Source organism: Artibeus jamaicensis, unplaced genomic scaffold (assembly GCF_021234435.1).
Source record: "Artibeus jamaicensis isolate MK-2021 breed Jamaican fruit bat unplaced genomic scaffold, CSHL_Jam_final contig_490, whole genome shotgun sequence".
NCBI classification, from domain to species: Eukaryota; Metazoa; Chordata; class Mammalia; order Chiroptera; family Phyllostomidae; genus Artibeus; species Artibeus jamaicensis.
Genome location: NW_026521861.1, coordinates 16,996,209 through 17,011,647, shown reverse-complemented (window position 1 = coordinate 17,011,647; position 15,439 = coordinate 16,996,209). Strand labels below are relative to the sequence as shown.

The 15,439-nt window shown below is 49.9% G+C and overlaps 2 protein-coding genes across 2 annotated transcripts in view; one reads left to right on the top strand and one right to left on the bottom strand.

Annotated features, from left to right (window-relative positions):
• The first annotated feature begins 2,157 nt into the window (after nt 1-2,157).
• Nucleotides 2,158-4,336, top strand: LOC119059499 (uncharacterized protein C10orf120 homolog). The gene is made up of 3 exons (XM_053668666.1): nt 2,158-2,165; nt 2,781-2,856; nt 3,587-4,336. Exons 1-3 carry the CDS (start codon nt 2,158-2,160, stop codon nt 4,334-4,336), a joined length of 834 nt encoding a protein of 277 aa, XP_053524641.1.
• Nucleotides 4,337-5,116: 780 nt separating this feature from the next.
• The window catches only part of DMBT1 (deleted in malignant brain tumors 1), a 45,098-nt gene continuing 34,775 nt past the window's right edge, over nt 5,117-15,439 (bottom strand). Inside the window, 8 exon segments of the mRNA XM_053668576.1 lie at nt 5,117-5,580; nt 6,693-6,964; nt 8,709-9,097; nt 10,673-10,857; nt 11,752-11,960; nt 13,303-13,453; nt 13,684-13,713; nt 14,913-14,945. Coding sequence (XP_053524551.1) covers nt 5,567-5,580; nt 6,693-6,964; nt 8,709-9,097; nt 10,673-10,857; nt 11,752-11,960; nt 13,303-13,453; nt 13,684-13,713; nt 14,913-14,945 — 1,283 coding nt within the window. The 3' untranslated portion in view covers nt 5,117-5,566.

Here is a 15,439-nt window from a genome sequence, read left to right as displayed (position 1 = left end):
TTTGCCAGTAGTGTGAGTACTTGGAAAACATGCCAAACAAATGTTTAATAGTTAATCCATCACCACAAAGTGCTTCTGTAAGTAAGAGGTAAATAAGTGATAAGTTAATTCACTCACCAGTCAAATGCCAGTCTCATTCTGTCAATACACCCCAGCATTGAATAAGCCATGGCTGTCCTCTCTTATTGATGGCTCCACCTTGCTCTGGGGATCAGACTTGACACCAGCCCACATGGCCTTGACAAACTCCTTTCCATCCCTTTCTCTTTTATTCTCTGCAGGTGGACGGACCCCCGGTAGCCTTTATCTGGTTAGCTAGGTGGAGTGCACCTCCCAGAGGGCAATTTTTCTCCCCTCACATTCTCTTTTCAGTGGTTTACTTCTCAGATGAGGCATGAAGCAACCCAGTAGGAGACAAAGCTGAATCAAACATGTCCTTGAGCAAGGGACACAGCAAGACAAGAATGGAGGCTGGACCTTGCCTATTCCTACCATTCCCCATCATGGAAGGGAGAGTAGCCCTTCAACCCTATAATCTTGACTTCGTGTAGCTCCAGGTGGAAGGGTCTTTTCTCCTGTTTTATTTGCATTCAAACTTCACAAGGAATGACAGGCAGGAAGGAGCATTCCAAACACAGAAAGGCTGCCCCTCCCTTGTCTCATGCCTTGTCTGGTTGTAGTGGAACCAGCAGAACCGAGGCTGGGTTGGCCTGGTACCATCTTCATGCCAGACCAATACAGGAGGCTGTTATATAAACATAAGGAAACCACCGGGTCATCCCCCCACCCCCATAATCTGATGGGGTCTCAGAACTGCTCAGTCACCTGTGTGTTAGCCTATAGGAAGTTAGGCAGATCTCTGCCCCAACTCTCTAGGGAAGCCATTAAGCCCAGTGAGCTCAGGCATTAGTCCAGCTACAAGCTCAGCATGTACTTCCAGTTTCAAGGGGAGGGCAGGTGTCTTAGGCATAGACCTAGTGTGGTACCTCCAGCAGTAAAAGAGGGACAACAAAATACCCAACTGACACCAGAAAGCCAAGGAGGAAAGGGTACTAAAAGCTAGAAAGGAAAGGATTGTCTTCATTTTTTCTTTTCTTTTTAATTAAATAATTTTGAATTCTATTATTGTTCAAGTACACTTTTCTGCCATTTTGTTTTAATATGAAGACATTTGAAGGCAAATTGGTAGAGACAGAAAAGTAGACTGTTAAACTGGTGGTGGTCAGGAGGTTAACTGTAAAGAGGCATAAGGGATCTTTCAGGGGTGATAGAAATGGTCCACAATTGAACAGTGGAGGCAGATGCATGACTTGGTAAATTTACTAAAAATCATTGAAGTGCAGGTCTCAAACAATTAAATCTTATAATAATCTCAATAAAGTTTTTAAAAATTAAATTGCTGAGCATGCCACCTCCTTCAAGGGGAGGTGTTATGCCAGCCTCATGCTCCCAGGAGAAGATAGCCAACCCTTCAGGGAGGCCTAAGGCTCTTCCAATCTTTACCTGCCCCTTTTCCGGGCCTCTTCCCCCACCACATCTCCCACCCCACTCCCCCAGCAAACCCAAGCTGCTTCCAGTTCTCTGAGCACAGCAGGCTCTCCCAGACTCTCCCCCTTTGCTATATCCTGTGCGTGGAAGGCCCATGCCTCCTGCCTACCTGACTTGTCCTTCAGGAAATAGTGGAGAGGTTGCTTGCTCTGTAGGGTGATCAGTTCAAGCCCAGATCTCATGCTTGGACATCACCCAAGTCCTCTCTTCTGAGACTCATCTCCCCTTGGGCATGTCTCACTAATTGCTATTAACCCTGGGGTCCTGGCCTCAGAGGTACTACATACTCTCCCTTCTCCTCCTCCTCCCTCCCTTCAGCCCCAAATGCAACCTTATGGTCAAGACCAGACTGGAACTATTAAAGTTCAGGATCACTGCTCAGGGAGTATCTGGGTTCTGAAAGACAAGCAAGTTGCCAACAAGGAGGGAGGTATATGAGACATGAGGGTAGTAGGCACTGCAGTCTAGCAGATCATTTCAAGAACCATGGATAGTGGCCCAGAAAGGAGCATGAGAAACTAAGATTGGAGAGGCGAGTTCATACCAAAGAGAGAGATTTGAGCTTCATCCCAAAAGTACCAAGTGGTCTTTATAGGCTTACAAGTAACAATGGCATGGTCAGATCATCTCTCTGGCCACTCTCTTCCTCTGCACGCCAACTTGACCCCAGGGCATACTTTGATACCTGAACACAGACCTCACAATAGCCCCCAAGTGGACCAGTTATGATGCAAGAAGGGGTAGTGACTGCCCCTTGATTTCCCATGAAATAGGATTAACTCAGGCATTGACACCTCCCATTCTATACTATTGCCAGAGTATGATCAGAGAGTGGGAGAATGGCTGTCAGAAGACTGGAAAACAGAGACCTGAAGATCCAGAGGCCCAAGAAAGGAAGACTGCAGAGGGGAAGCCAAGCAAGAATGGTGTACCAGCCAGAACACTGAACACAGGTGATTCTTTTCAGGGTAAAGACTCCCTGTGTGGCCAAGGGGATCGATGTTCCACTTCACTTTTGGGGTGAGTGTAGCTGTGTTTCCTGTTCATTCCTCCCCATCTATCTCAGACCAAGGCCAAGGGGAAGAGACTATCCTGAGCCTGCAGAAACCTGGGTCACTGTGGCCCTGGCCTGAGTAATGGAGAATTACTCTTTGTAAGGGGTCCCATTCCCAAAGGGGGGCCTAGAAAGACCCTCTCCAGAGTTCTCATGCACCTGTCTCTTTGCCTTTCAGGACATGGATTCAATTCTGCCAATCAGACCCACGCATGGCCCTAGGGAAATACTCCCCTTTGGAGAAAGAGATCCTAGTAAGTGTCCTGACATTTATACACAGCAAGGCCCTACTGAAGGCAGGCTGTTACCCTAGCACAGGGGTGTCCAACCTTTTGGTGTCTCTGGGCCCCAATCTCAGGCCACACACTAAATACATTAGGACACGTAATCTCTCTCTCTCTCTCTCTCTCTCTCTCACACACACACACACACACACACACACACACACACACAAATCTCATAATGTTTTAAGTAAATTTCAATTTTATAAACTTACAGTGGGCCTTGGGTTGGACACCCATGCTCTAGGGGGAGCCAGAGGTTCCCAAACAACCAGCAGTAGAGATGTATGACTCCAAAACAGGAGTCAAGTTGGATGAGTCTGCTAGTGGTTTCACCTTTGCACAGTGTAAAATACTCTCCTTTCAAAGTCTCAATTAAAAATACGACTGTAAGTGATAACAAATGGCAGAGGCATCATTGTTTGAGCCCTTACCTTGCATTAATTGCTCTGGTAGATGATGTCTTCCAGGGACGAACAGAGGTTCTGTGGGTCAGTGAAGTTCTTTCACATTCATAGTAGGCAAGGAGAGTCAGGAGTAGACCCCAGGCTTGCCTGACCCTAAAGACCCACCCTCTTGCCCACTACACAGGGGCTCAGACCCACTCAGCAATGAGAGGAGAAGGTGCCACTAGCTAAATCTTCCTGTGGACACCCCTGCTCCTGTCTTGGGGACACAATAACAACCCCTGTCTCATTGTCAGCGTCTAGGTGGCGTTCACACTATAGCATCAAGAAAGTTTCTGACTTATAAGCAAGAGGAGGAACGGAGAATGCTCAAGAAACTCCAGTTGCTGTCTTCAGACTACAAACAGGTGGCAGAATATAAAAAACGACAATCCTCAACTTGCTCCACTTGCTGGCCTAAAGAAGCAATATGGAAGGCCGGGGTGGTCATGCCCCCAGAAGAGTTGAAAATGCCGCAACGAGAGCGGCATGAGGTCAGCAAGCACAAGGAGCGCATGCAGTTCGCTCGAGCCCTGAGAAGTAACCCGCAGCTACCCTCCATTTTAAGGGCCAGGAACTCTTCAGTTCTGTCCACAGGGGACCTGGGCCCAACAACCAGAGACAACACCTGGCAAGACGAGGGTGAGGATGATGACGACAATAACTACGATGATGACACACAAGAGGAGAGAGAGAAAAAAACCACAAAGAGACAAGAAATAAAAATGAGTGTAATTTTCAAGGCAGAAAAAAACAAAAAATGTTTCACATACCAGCCCAGAGACCTGAAACCATTCTTTCCCACAAAGAAAGTGGAACGGTCCATCACCGGCTTAACGAACCGCAATCTTTTTCCCTTGGCTGAATTCCCAGGAGACCTACTGCTGATGAACCAGGACTGTATCTCACGAGGCATCCACCCCAGTGAGATGACAAAGACCAGCTGCCTGGAAGGAGAGAGTGTCTGGAGAGAGTACACGGGAAAACCAGCATCTCACCATTATTAAAGGTTTATTGATTGCCCACAGCGAACTGAATGTCGCAGTCCTCGTTTTTCTTGCCACTCTGCCTGCCTGGGTGCCTTTCCTCCTTGTCTTCTTTTGGGACGTGAATGCCGGGCGTCCTTAAGGTATGACCTACCTGCTAAGTCTTCCTGATTTCAGGCAGCGCCTAGCTCTTGGCTCCCACCTCCCTTCCGGGATGCAGGCTCCTCCTCTTTATCTTCTCCCATGAGGCCCCCAGATTTAGTGGTTTAAAACAACAGTAACTAATTTAGCTTGTAATTCTGTGGGTCAGCAATTTAGGCTGGGCTCAGCTGGAAGGTTCTCCTGGTCTCAGCTGGGGTTCTCATGTGTCAGGTGTCTGCAGTCAACTGACTTCAGGTAGGTGGGCTCTGGGGGTTGACAACCATTAGCTTGGTCCATGGCAGTGACTGGGCCAGGTTTCCTCCCTCCAGCAGGGTAGCCCAAGGGTGTTCACAGGGCCATTGCAGGACCCAAGAGAATAAGTGGAACTTTACAAGTTCTTTTGAAGCCCAGACTCGGAACTGGCACACCACCATGGTGTCCCATTCTGATGACCAAAACAAAAGCATTCTCTGCTTTGGGTAGAACCAAAACATGCCATGGACAGAGGAAGACAACTTACCCATTCTCAAGAAGCTTCTAGAAACCAAAGGGCAGCGGCTGCTGACCATGATCATTTCTTTGGACAGCCCACCCTACTTAGCTTCATTTGAAGGTATCTAGTGCTTAGGTGTGCCACTACAAACAATGAGCAAACTGACCCTTGCTTGAAATAAATTCTTTATTCGGCTTCTCCTATAAATCAAGAGGTTAAGATGTATACTACAGGCCTAAGAAGTGAGTTTATAAAAAAAGGTCTGAGAGTAATTCTCTAGAGGAAGCTCTGCACCTGTGAGCCATTGGCACACAGTCGCATGCAGGGTTTTAGATACAGCAGCTGCTGGCCTGACCTTCTGACCCAGCACTGAGCCTGGTTTTAGGAAAAGCTGCCCCTGACTTTCCCCACCCCCATCTCAACCCCCATCCACCATAAGCCTGGGCTGGAGTGAACAGAGTCAGGGTGCTGCTGGGTGCCATGCTCAGGGCACAGGTTTCTGGCTTGTCTGCTTGGGTTCTTGGGGCCCAGTTCTGAGCGTTGTCCTGAGCCTTCATTCCTCTGATAGCACATTGCAGAGCCACCATTTGTCTGGGCAAGATTATCCAGGCCCCCAGCTACTGTGGTGCCCCTGGAAGAGGAGGGAGAGGAGAGGAGTGAGCAGGTCCTTGTCATCCCACCACACCCATCTCCCTGCCCTGCCGCCCTCCCCACAGCCCCGACTCCCACTGGAGGTGCCCTGCACTGTCTTCTCCCTCTGGAATGTTAAGCTATTTAGAGGTGAGGCTTTTTACTTGTCTCTGTTTTTAGTTATTTTTCTCCTGGCACATAGTAGGCCTTCAAACAATATGCATGGAATGAATGACTAAGTAAGGAACGAGACTACAATCCACCCAATGTGGGATATCCTGAATACAGGCCATGAGGAGAGAGAGCTGTCAGAGATGCTCCAGGGGGTGCAGCCAAGTCACCCAGGGGATGGGTTGGGAAAACTACTGCAACCCCAACTCTGCCCCTGTCCCCAGGGCCACCACCTCTGATGACCTGGCCCTGGCCTGCACCTGACACCCTGGGACTCACTCTGATGACACTTGTGCATCCACACACACACAGCAGAACAGCACATGTGGTATCCACTTCAGGTGAGGAAAATGAAATGGCTTGGCCAGTGTCAGGCCCTGGGAGCTGTCAGAACAAATCCATCCTGCCTGCACCCTGTGGCCTGCCCACACCCTGACTTCCTGTCCCTGGGACCACAGGTTGTGCCTGTCACTGTCATGAGTAATCATGTTCTCATATTATGGTTGTTAATATTGGTGACAATAACAATTGTGACCAAAGCCACCATTCATAATGCTCAGTGGCTGGACCAGGCAGAGGCCACGGCAGTTTAACTAACATTATTTTCGGCAACTCTCTCGTCTGTCCCAAGAGGTAAGTATGAACAGTTCAGTCTTACAGATAAGGAGTTCAGAACCCAGAGGTTAGAGGGGTCAGGTGGGTTTGCATCCCAGGTCAGATCTCTCTTGACCAAATCCCATGTATTGGTCCCTCTTAGACCAGCAGCCCTTGGGAGAAGGGGGGAGGCAGGTGCACTGGAACTCTGTCTCACTGGGCATAGCACAACGTGCCGCTCACAGTAGATGCCCAGTTCTCGGTGGAACACGACTATAACACCCCGAGTCCCTGTGGGTCACGGGCCTAGGCCCCTATGGGCACTGGGTTGGGAGGGTGGTCACCTACCCAGGCCCCTCTTCTCGGTGTGCAGAGGTCGAAGCTGGATGGGTCCCAGGACGACGTCCACCTGCTCCTGGTAGGAGCTCACGTCTCTCTTTGACCTGACCACGCAGCCTCTGTGGCAGCGGGAGGAGTAGTCGTGAGCCCTGCACACCACCATCTTACACCGCAGGTACACAGAGGGGAAGCGGTTCAGGAAGTGGAAGGAGCTGAATTTGAAGCGGACTATGTGGGGCGAGGGCTGAGGGTAGGACGCGTAGGTCTCGTCCTTCACACACCTGGAAGAAGACGGGAGGAACTTTACACGCTCACCAGGGCTCTCGTCCCTTCTGACCTGGACACACTGGGTGTAGAACTCAGCAGCCTGACCTCAGGGCCACCTCCTGCGGCACCTCATTGGCTCCTTCAGATCATGTGTTTCCCACATTGACCGTCAGCCATGCAGGGAAATCCTGGAGTTCATGCACATCAGCAGCATCTTAAAGCAGCGAGCCAGTCCGAGTGTCCACACTGACAAGCTGGCCCCATATTGTGACCATGTGTTCAATGGCCCCAGGTTACCCAGGTGAGTCAGGAAGTGACAAGACCCAGGGAGAAGACAGGAAGGAAGGTCACACCTGGCTACCCTTGGGTGTCTTTGGTGTCTTCCCCTCTCCAGGGCTGTGTCTCGTGACCCACCTCAGCATGGTCTGGGGACCCTGCAGGTGTCTGAAGCTCAAAGATATTCAAATGGACATCCAGGTGGGTGATTTGGTTGGTGTCTAGGTGTAGCCCATGAGTCCCCGAGCTCCAGGTACAGTAGGGACACATGTATCCCCATATGCACATCCTCCCTCCCCATAACACTACCTTTTATATATATACATATATAATTATATATATAATTTGACCAAAAAGTTGCCTTTAATGAAGAAGAGCCAGATCACTTGCTGCCTGGCATTAATCCCACTCATTGGAAATAACTTCAAATGTCACCTTGTGACTACTTGTAAAAAGAGGATCTGGGGAAACTTCTTCCCCATCTCGGCTGCCAAGGAGGCTGTTGTGAATTGAACTCTGCATAGTAGCTCGACAAACCTCAACCCCCATGTACCAAATCCACGCTTAATAAAAACTGTGCTCAGAAAGAGATGCTGTTTTCAGTCTCAAGGAGAAGTGAAATTTAGCCTCCTAGCCCTGAGTCCTAGCAGATCGCCTTCACTTGTCAGTACAACTTATGTATGGGGCAGTGGTTACTGAGGTGCCAAGATCAAATTATAAGCAAAGAAATGACGTAAACACCACTGGACAGATGAAGGAATAGTCATTTCGGCTGCACACCCCAGTGTCCCTGGACCCCTCTGTGAGCTCTGAAGAGTCCTGTACCCAGGAAGACAAGACTCTGTGAGACAGCCCGGCCCAGGCACCATGGACCCAGGCCTGGACAGTGCTGGCTTTGCCTCTGCACCTTTGAGCTTAGTGGGAACCCTGGACTCTGAGCACCTCCATGCTCAACTGATGTAGGTCCACATTCTGGGCCTTCAGTGCGACATTCACTGTGGACCACCTGCTATGAGTATTCTTTGCCCAAATGCCCACCTGCTCTTTCTCCTCTAATGCCCCCAGAAGCCTATGATGTGCACACCACCATGCTCATTTGATGGGCAAAGAAACTGGCTCAGAGAGGTGCACCTGCCCACCCAGAGTGCTACAAATGGTCACGTGGCACAGCTGGCATCTCAGTCTCCATCTGCTTCAAAATGAAAACTTCCTCACTACACCCACATCCTGTTAATACTAAGGCTTGCCTGGGCTCCAGTGACCTGGGGCCAAAAGCCAGTTTATAGCCCACCTACTTGGTGCCCACTGGTGAGTCCCTCAATTCATCAGACACCCATATCTCTGTATGTTATCCAGGCCTGACAACCTGACTGGTTGAGCTTGAGCTCTTAGGACCAAATTCTGCATTCAGAAGACTTTGGGCTACTCGTGTTTGGGTGATCAGTGAACTGTTCAAGTCCCCCCGGTGAAGACATTCCTTACCCACTCCTGATTAGATAGTAAGTCAGAGATGTAAAGTCATTGGAATATGGAGATGCCACACAGGTGTCCACAAACAAGGCCAAAAAGGAGTTGGCATGAAGGATTTCAGCCTGAAGGTACAAGTTCTGGTTGAAGTCCACGTAGTACTGCCTGCTGGTCACACGATGCAAGAATGAAGAGGATGTATAAAAGGACATGTCCACGTCATAATGGCCATACTGCACTTCCTGGATGTCGATGCTGCTATTAACAATGTACATCGTGTCCACCCAAGTATTCTGGAGGATCTTGCAGCTGACGTGAATGTGGATGTCCTTGGTCCTCTTGATGATGTTGCTTGAAGCAGCTGCTCTGAGCATGTTGGAATAGGTGATGGTGTCATTACTGACCTGGGAGAGGCAGACAGGAGAGCAGAGTCAGGCCCCGTGTCTCCTGCTGAGAGACTCTCACTGCTGGTTTTGTTTACAATGAGAGGCAAGCGACTCAACAAAGCTTCAAGAACCCTCCCAGAACCAGAGATGCCACATGCCTACTGCCAGGGCCACCATTACCTGGGATGGGCATGCTGCTTAAGTAGCAAGAGCCTCCTTTCACAATCCCCTCTTCTCTACCATTTGACAGGGGACCACCATGGGGACCAGGTGTTGGGGGCCTCAGGGGACTGCTCCTCCTGGGAGCTGGGTGTGTCTGGGTGATCTTTTGCCCTGTGGTATGACTAAGCTGTGTGTGGACTCCAGGGCTCAGGACCTTCCTGTCTTGTTCTGTTTCATTCTCCCTGTTGCTGGGAGAAAGCAGGGGAGGCAGATGTGTACTCTTGAGAGGGGCTGTTGGCATTAGTTTCCACTGTGCTGTTTGAATGGGTCAGTAGCTTTGCAATGTGGCATCTGAAGCAGCCAGGGCTGAAAATGATAGACTGGAGTTATTGTTGTAGCAGGTCTCTGGCTGCTGGGGCAAGGGGTCTTCCCCAAAGCTCAGATGAACAGTTGGTTGGGCGTGGCAAGGCAGAGCATTTCCTGTCATACTCTGTTTTTTCACTTCCTGCACCACAGAATTATTTCCGACTTTCATCAAGCAGCAAATTCCTAAGAACATTGCACCATTTGATGTGTCTACCATCTAGTGAGAGTGACTTCTCTGGGGATGAGATCCTTGCACCTGGCAGTCTGTGAGCATCTCAAGCAAAGGATGCTTTCTCTTTCCAGGGCTTGGTATGCTGTCAATCATAGTATCAGTAGCATCAATAAATATCCCTGGAAGGAATGACAGTGACAGGGGATGAAAAACAAGCAAAAGCACTGAGGTGGAGAAGGATGGGGCCAAGAGTAGCTTCTCCAATGGCCCAAATGTCCAAGAGGACACAGGTGAACAAGGCCCCCTGGACATTCCATGGTCATGATCATCTGGCCCTGATTGAGGTGAGCCCAAGAGAAGCATGGCCAGGAGGAGACCAGGGGAAACTCTTCCCTTCCCAAATGCTCCATGGTCAGAAGCCAACCTCTAGCCAGGTATGAGTTCCCACAAGCTGTGGGTGCTTTGGCAAGGAAGAGCCCAATACCGCCATAGTGCCCCAAATGCAAACCCTGGAATGTAAGACAACCTGATACTTCATCAAAGAGGAAAGAGTAAGTTATGTTTGCATTCTTTCACTTAATGAGGTGCCAGCCCCTCTCACCCACCCCAACCCCAAACTGTACAAGCTTCCAACTCTGGAAGCTGCTCATGTAAGTGGTAGTGAGCCGGATCCCCTCAGTGCTGGACAGTGCTGGAAATACTGCCTGCTGATCTCAACCCCCCTCCTTCCTTCTCTTTGGATGTGGCAAGGAACAGATTGTCCACCCTGATAACGTCTGGTTATACAGACATAATCATGTCACCTGGCTCCCCAGGATTTCAGCAACACAGTACACATATCACTGTAAGAAAGCTTTCTCAGTGGGAGGTAGAGTGGGAAGGCCCAGGCTTACCTGCTGGGTGGTGCCGCAGCCTGAGTGGGGAATTGTGAAGGTCACCTGGCTTGACGTTATATGGGGCTGACACTGGTAGACCCTGTTCCAGTTGGGAATGACAAGGTCACTGGCGGAATAGCCCAGGGATTGCAGGTAGCGCCTGCTCACGTTGACTTGCATTTCATTTGATAGACAAAGCAGCTCTGGTGGCCAAGGGCAGATAATGAAGTCAGTCAGCACCCCCAAGTCCCAGCAAGTCCCTGTTGAGTTTCTCCCATATCCCATACCCAGGTGCAGGGAACAAGTTGGCTGACAAAGACAGTCCACATGAGGATGTGCTCCTTCCACCCACCCCCCAAAGGGGCCCTGTGGCTCCAGTGACTCTCATTCTCAGGAGAGCCCTGTGTGAACACAGGCACTGGGGACTCCTCAGGTGAAGAACAGGGGGCAGGATGTGAAAGGAGTGAAATGTTTGGCCAGGGTACCATTATCTAGAAAGTAAAGTAACGCTCCAGCTGTACTGTGGGAATGCCGTGAAATAAGGTCCTTCAGCTATGGAGCAGGTTCAAAGCTTAAAATCCAGGTTGAAAATGAGTGCTTGGCCATCACCTGGCCCAGTCCTTGGCCAGCCTGTAAATAAGTCCATTTAACAGCTTGAATAGTGACCATGAACCTCTGATGGAAGTGTCTGAGTGACCAGTGGCTTTCAGATAGCAGCCAAATGTGCCAGGTCTCAGGACATAGTCACAGTGTCCCATGCTCTGGAATGTTCACAAGGCCTTAAGCCAGGGCTCACTCCTGCCCTTGACACAAATGTCTTACTATATGGTAAAGGCATCATCTTGCACGTTCTACTCAGTCTCTTCTGACCACATTAGTAATGTCAGCACACAGCTTATTGGTCAGTTCTTGCCCTTGACCTCACTTCTGGGCAGCTGGAATCCCAAGACCCACTGCTCCCATTCCCTTTCAGCACCAGATCAAGCCTCAGTGACCTGCCAGGGTTGCTCCAGGTTCCTGTCCCACCATCCCAGAAAGGTTGAGGAGGAGAGGGCACATCCGAGGGTGCCCCCGCCTTGATGAGCCTGGGGACTTACTGGTGCTGTGGTTGGAGGGACTAGAGGAGTAGTCAGCCTGGAACCCTGTCCTGGTGATGCTGCCGTCACTGACAAAGCGGATGGACATGAAGTTGGATGAGGAAGTGAAGGAGTCGCTTGCCCCATGACAAAGCCGGGCCAGGAGAGGGGAACTTTGGTAGGGGCCATCGAACACTTCAATGTAATCATAGTCACAGTTCCCCTCAAGCCTGCAGAGACAGGACACACAGCTTTAGCTTCACCTCCCACCAGGAGTGGGGGCAGAGGTCGGGTCTGGGTGTGGGGCTACCCTCCTGGGTCAGAAACTCTGACAAAATTTAATAACTGAAAATAGCAGATTTTCTGAAAGAAAGCAGAGGTTCCTCTCCCCATGGCCTGCATACATGGGTCTTGGTCCTTCCTGCCTTTTGGGGTCACACATTTGACACAGCCCCTCTCTCAATAGCCTTTTGCATCATGGCAGGAAAAACTCCCATCCTGCCTCGGACCTTCTGCAACAAAAGGAGCCTGGTTTCCCCTGGACTGAGATGGATATCCACAAAGTCATGGTGATAGAAATGAGTTACTGAATGAGCACACGTTGGACGAGTCACATACCCTCCCCGAAGGTTGGTTCTTGCCTACAAGGGGGTCATCCTATCTGTGCAGAGCCCCTGTGAGGCTCAGATGGAACAGCTCATGGAAAGTGCTTCACAGAGTAAATGCTGTGGCCGTTGCTGTCCAGATGCTGCCTAAAGATCCAGCCCTGCTCGGCCTCCCTCCATAGGACTTCACGAGCTTTAAATGAAGCCCCCAAAATCCACGTGAATTGTAATGATAGGTGATCACAATCACATATCTTTGGCAAGACCCCACATGAATTTCCAAGGCAGAAACATCCCCCCAAAGCCACTGCAAATGAGAAACCGAGAGAGAAAACAATCTGGCTCAGTGGTGGCTTGGAGGGAAGAAGTTATGGCACCTTCTCTCCAGGACATTGAAAGCATTGGTGCCCCCTGCATGGCCACTCCCCACCCTGCACCAGTCACATGCTAATGTGCTTTGATGATGTCTCCTCTGCCTAACACAATGGTTTTTCCATTTCTGCCTGAGCCCTGGGACCCGCCCCCAATAAAAGAGGGAGTGGAGAGAACAGTTGGTGTGTTTGTTAATAGGGTTCTTTGCATTATTTTTATTGCTCCCAACAGAGTCTTTTCCCTGGATAACACTTTCCAAGTATCTTCATCTATTTATTTCTCTTGGGACGTTCCCCATAACCATGGATCGGAGAGGGGGCGGGCAGGCATTTCAGTCCTCTTTCCTGACAGAGGCTGAGGAAAGTTAAGGGAGATCCCACAGTCACACAGTAAGTAGTGGCAAAACTGAGACTTGAAGCCAAGGCCTTTGTCCTGGCCCCACTTTCCTGGGCTATCTTCGTGCTGGGTCACAAATTGAACCCACCGGAAAAAACATCAATGGGAAGCACCTCTGCTGAAGTGCAGGTCCCGTCTGCTTCCTTCTGAAATGTCTGTGAGGACCCCCACATGGCCTGCTCCGCACCCACACACTCACTGCACATCTCTGAAGACAACGGTCACACAGTCATTGTTCTGGACCTCGATGTCCCACACACACTGGGCATTGTTCGGGTAGTTCCTGGGATAGAACGGGCTGGAGAAGCGTCCTGATGGCTGGGACAGGAAGCCTCCACAGGAATAATTGGCTGTCAGGACAAAACAGAAATGCTGTGGGCCCCTGGAGCACAAAATTGAAGAGACAGAATGCCAACAGGAGGTGGCCCCAACCTGGCCTGTCCACCCCGGGTCAGCGGGATCCCCTTCCTGTGCAGTTACACCTGTGGAAGCCCTCTCCTCATCATTCCCATCATCTCTCCCCAATGCCACTGTCACTGAGGGGAAGGGAAAGGGGATTTGTCAGGGGCTCAACACTTACTGGTTGGGCTGGTGGCCATGTGGGAAGAAGCTATTGACAAAGAGAAAAGATAATGATGAGTCTCCTGGCATCCTTGACACAGTCATGGAGTGCACGCTTGCTATGTGACAGAAACGTGCCAACCCTGGGGCCACATGAAGATGCTGGCCATGGGCCACTCTCTCAGGGAGCTCACCATCTGAGGGAGTGGCTGGCAGGGAGTGAATGGAATGAAGTGAATCCTAACACAGTGGGCAATGGGAGCCAAAGCTTTGGCTCCAGACCCAGCGTGAGCAAATGAGTTTGCTTTTCTCGTAATCCTTGGCTTCATATGGAACTTCCACTAATTCCTGGATCTAGTGAAGCTCCTGCCGATGTGCCCTTTGTGCACTGATCTTTCCCCTTGAAATGCCTGTCACAACTGTAATTGTATCATTAATTCTGAAACAAATATTTAATACTGCGTCCTACCTGAGGGAGTAGGTCGGTTCCTCTTTTTCCTTACTCTGTAATTTTACAACCCTTCTTGGTGGCCGTGTGGCCACACGCACAGCTAAGACTTTCAAACAATTAACACCATGAGATTTTGTGTTTCTAAAGTATATTCTAGACACCAGACACTAGGTTAACTTTGGTCCAGTAAATCTACCCCTGTTCTAAAGGAAAAAATGAGGCCTGCCCACATTTATTTCTAAAGGTATTCTTCATCACAGAATCATTTATGATAAAGAAGAAATATAAATTACCAAAATGCCCAGCACGTGGGGACTAATTAAATAGTTTGCGGGCACAGCTGTGCAATGGAATATAATTCCGTCATTTAAAATGATGGTGAGAGCAATGTCTTAAAGACAATAAAAAGCTCCAGAGCTGTATCCATGTCATCAGGTAACACTTGTGGGTAAAAGCATGATTATTTGTGAAATTATCCATTTGTCATCTCCCTTCTTCCTCCCAAAGCATTGGTGACACTCCAAGAAATCAAAGCGTTTGTTTCTATTCTTTGAAGAATCAATTTTTCCATTTACTTCGAAGGAGATGGAACAAATGTGATCTGCTAGCAGGGGCGATGTGAGGTTTCGTGTGTACCAACGAGATGCTGGCTCTGTGCACGCAGGGATGGGGGTGCAGGGTGCGGTGGGGCTGGCCTGGGGGCGGGGGTGTGCAGGGTGAGAGAGGCTGTGCACCCGCCAGCATTGGCACCATGGGCAGCGAAGCCTGTGCGTGAGGTGGACAAACCTGAGACTTACCCTCAGTAGTTGCTGAAGTTGGCTGCCCCCAACCTAGAAAGACAATGAAGTGACTTTAGGATTTTACTGGAAATGTTTAAATCCAATGGTCAGTCATTTCAAAGGAGAGGTGTAAACCTTTTCCTCATTGCAGGGCATCTCAGAACCTGGACCACTCACTCCACTGTCCACTGAATGGCCAAGAAGAGCCACAGAGCAGCACGTCCCAACACATCCGCCACTGAACATCGCCATTATGACACAAAGGGCACTTTGATGGCTGCGCTTTCAACGTACGGAATTCTTTCACGCATAAGCATGCATCAGGGTTTTACTTGGCTGTGTTTCTAAAATGGTCACGACTCTCTCTACAGGCTGGCTGGGACAGTGAGTGGCACCTGGAAGGACCAGAGGACAAAAACCTCTTCCACCGGCCCCTCTCCTGATGAGCACAGGCGGCCGGTGATGGCAGGGGTCTGGGGCTCTCCAGGCTGAACTCACTGACAGCCATCCTCCTGGGGACTTGGCTGGTCATTCTGACAAAGCCC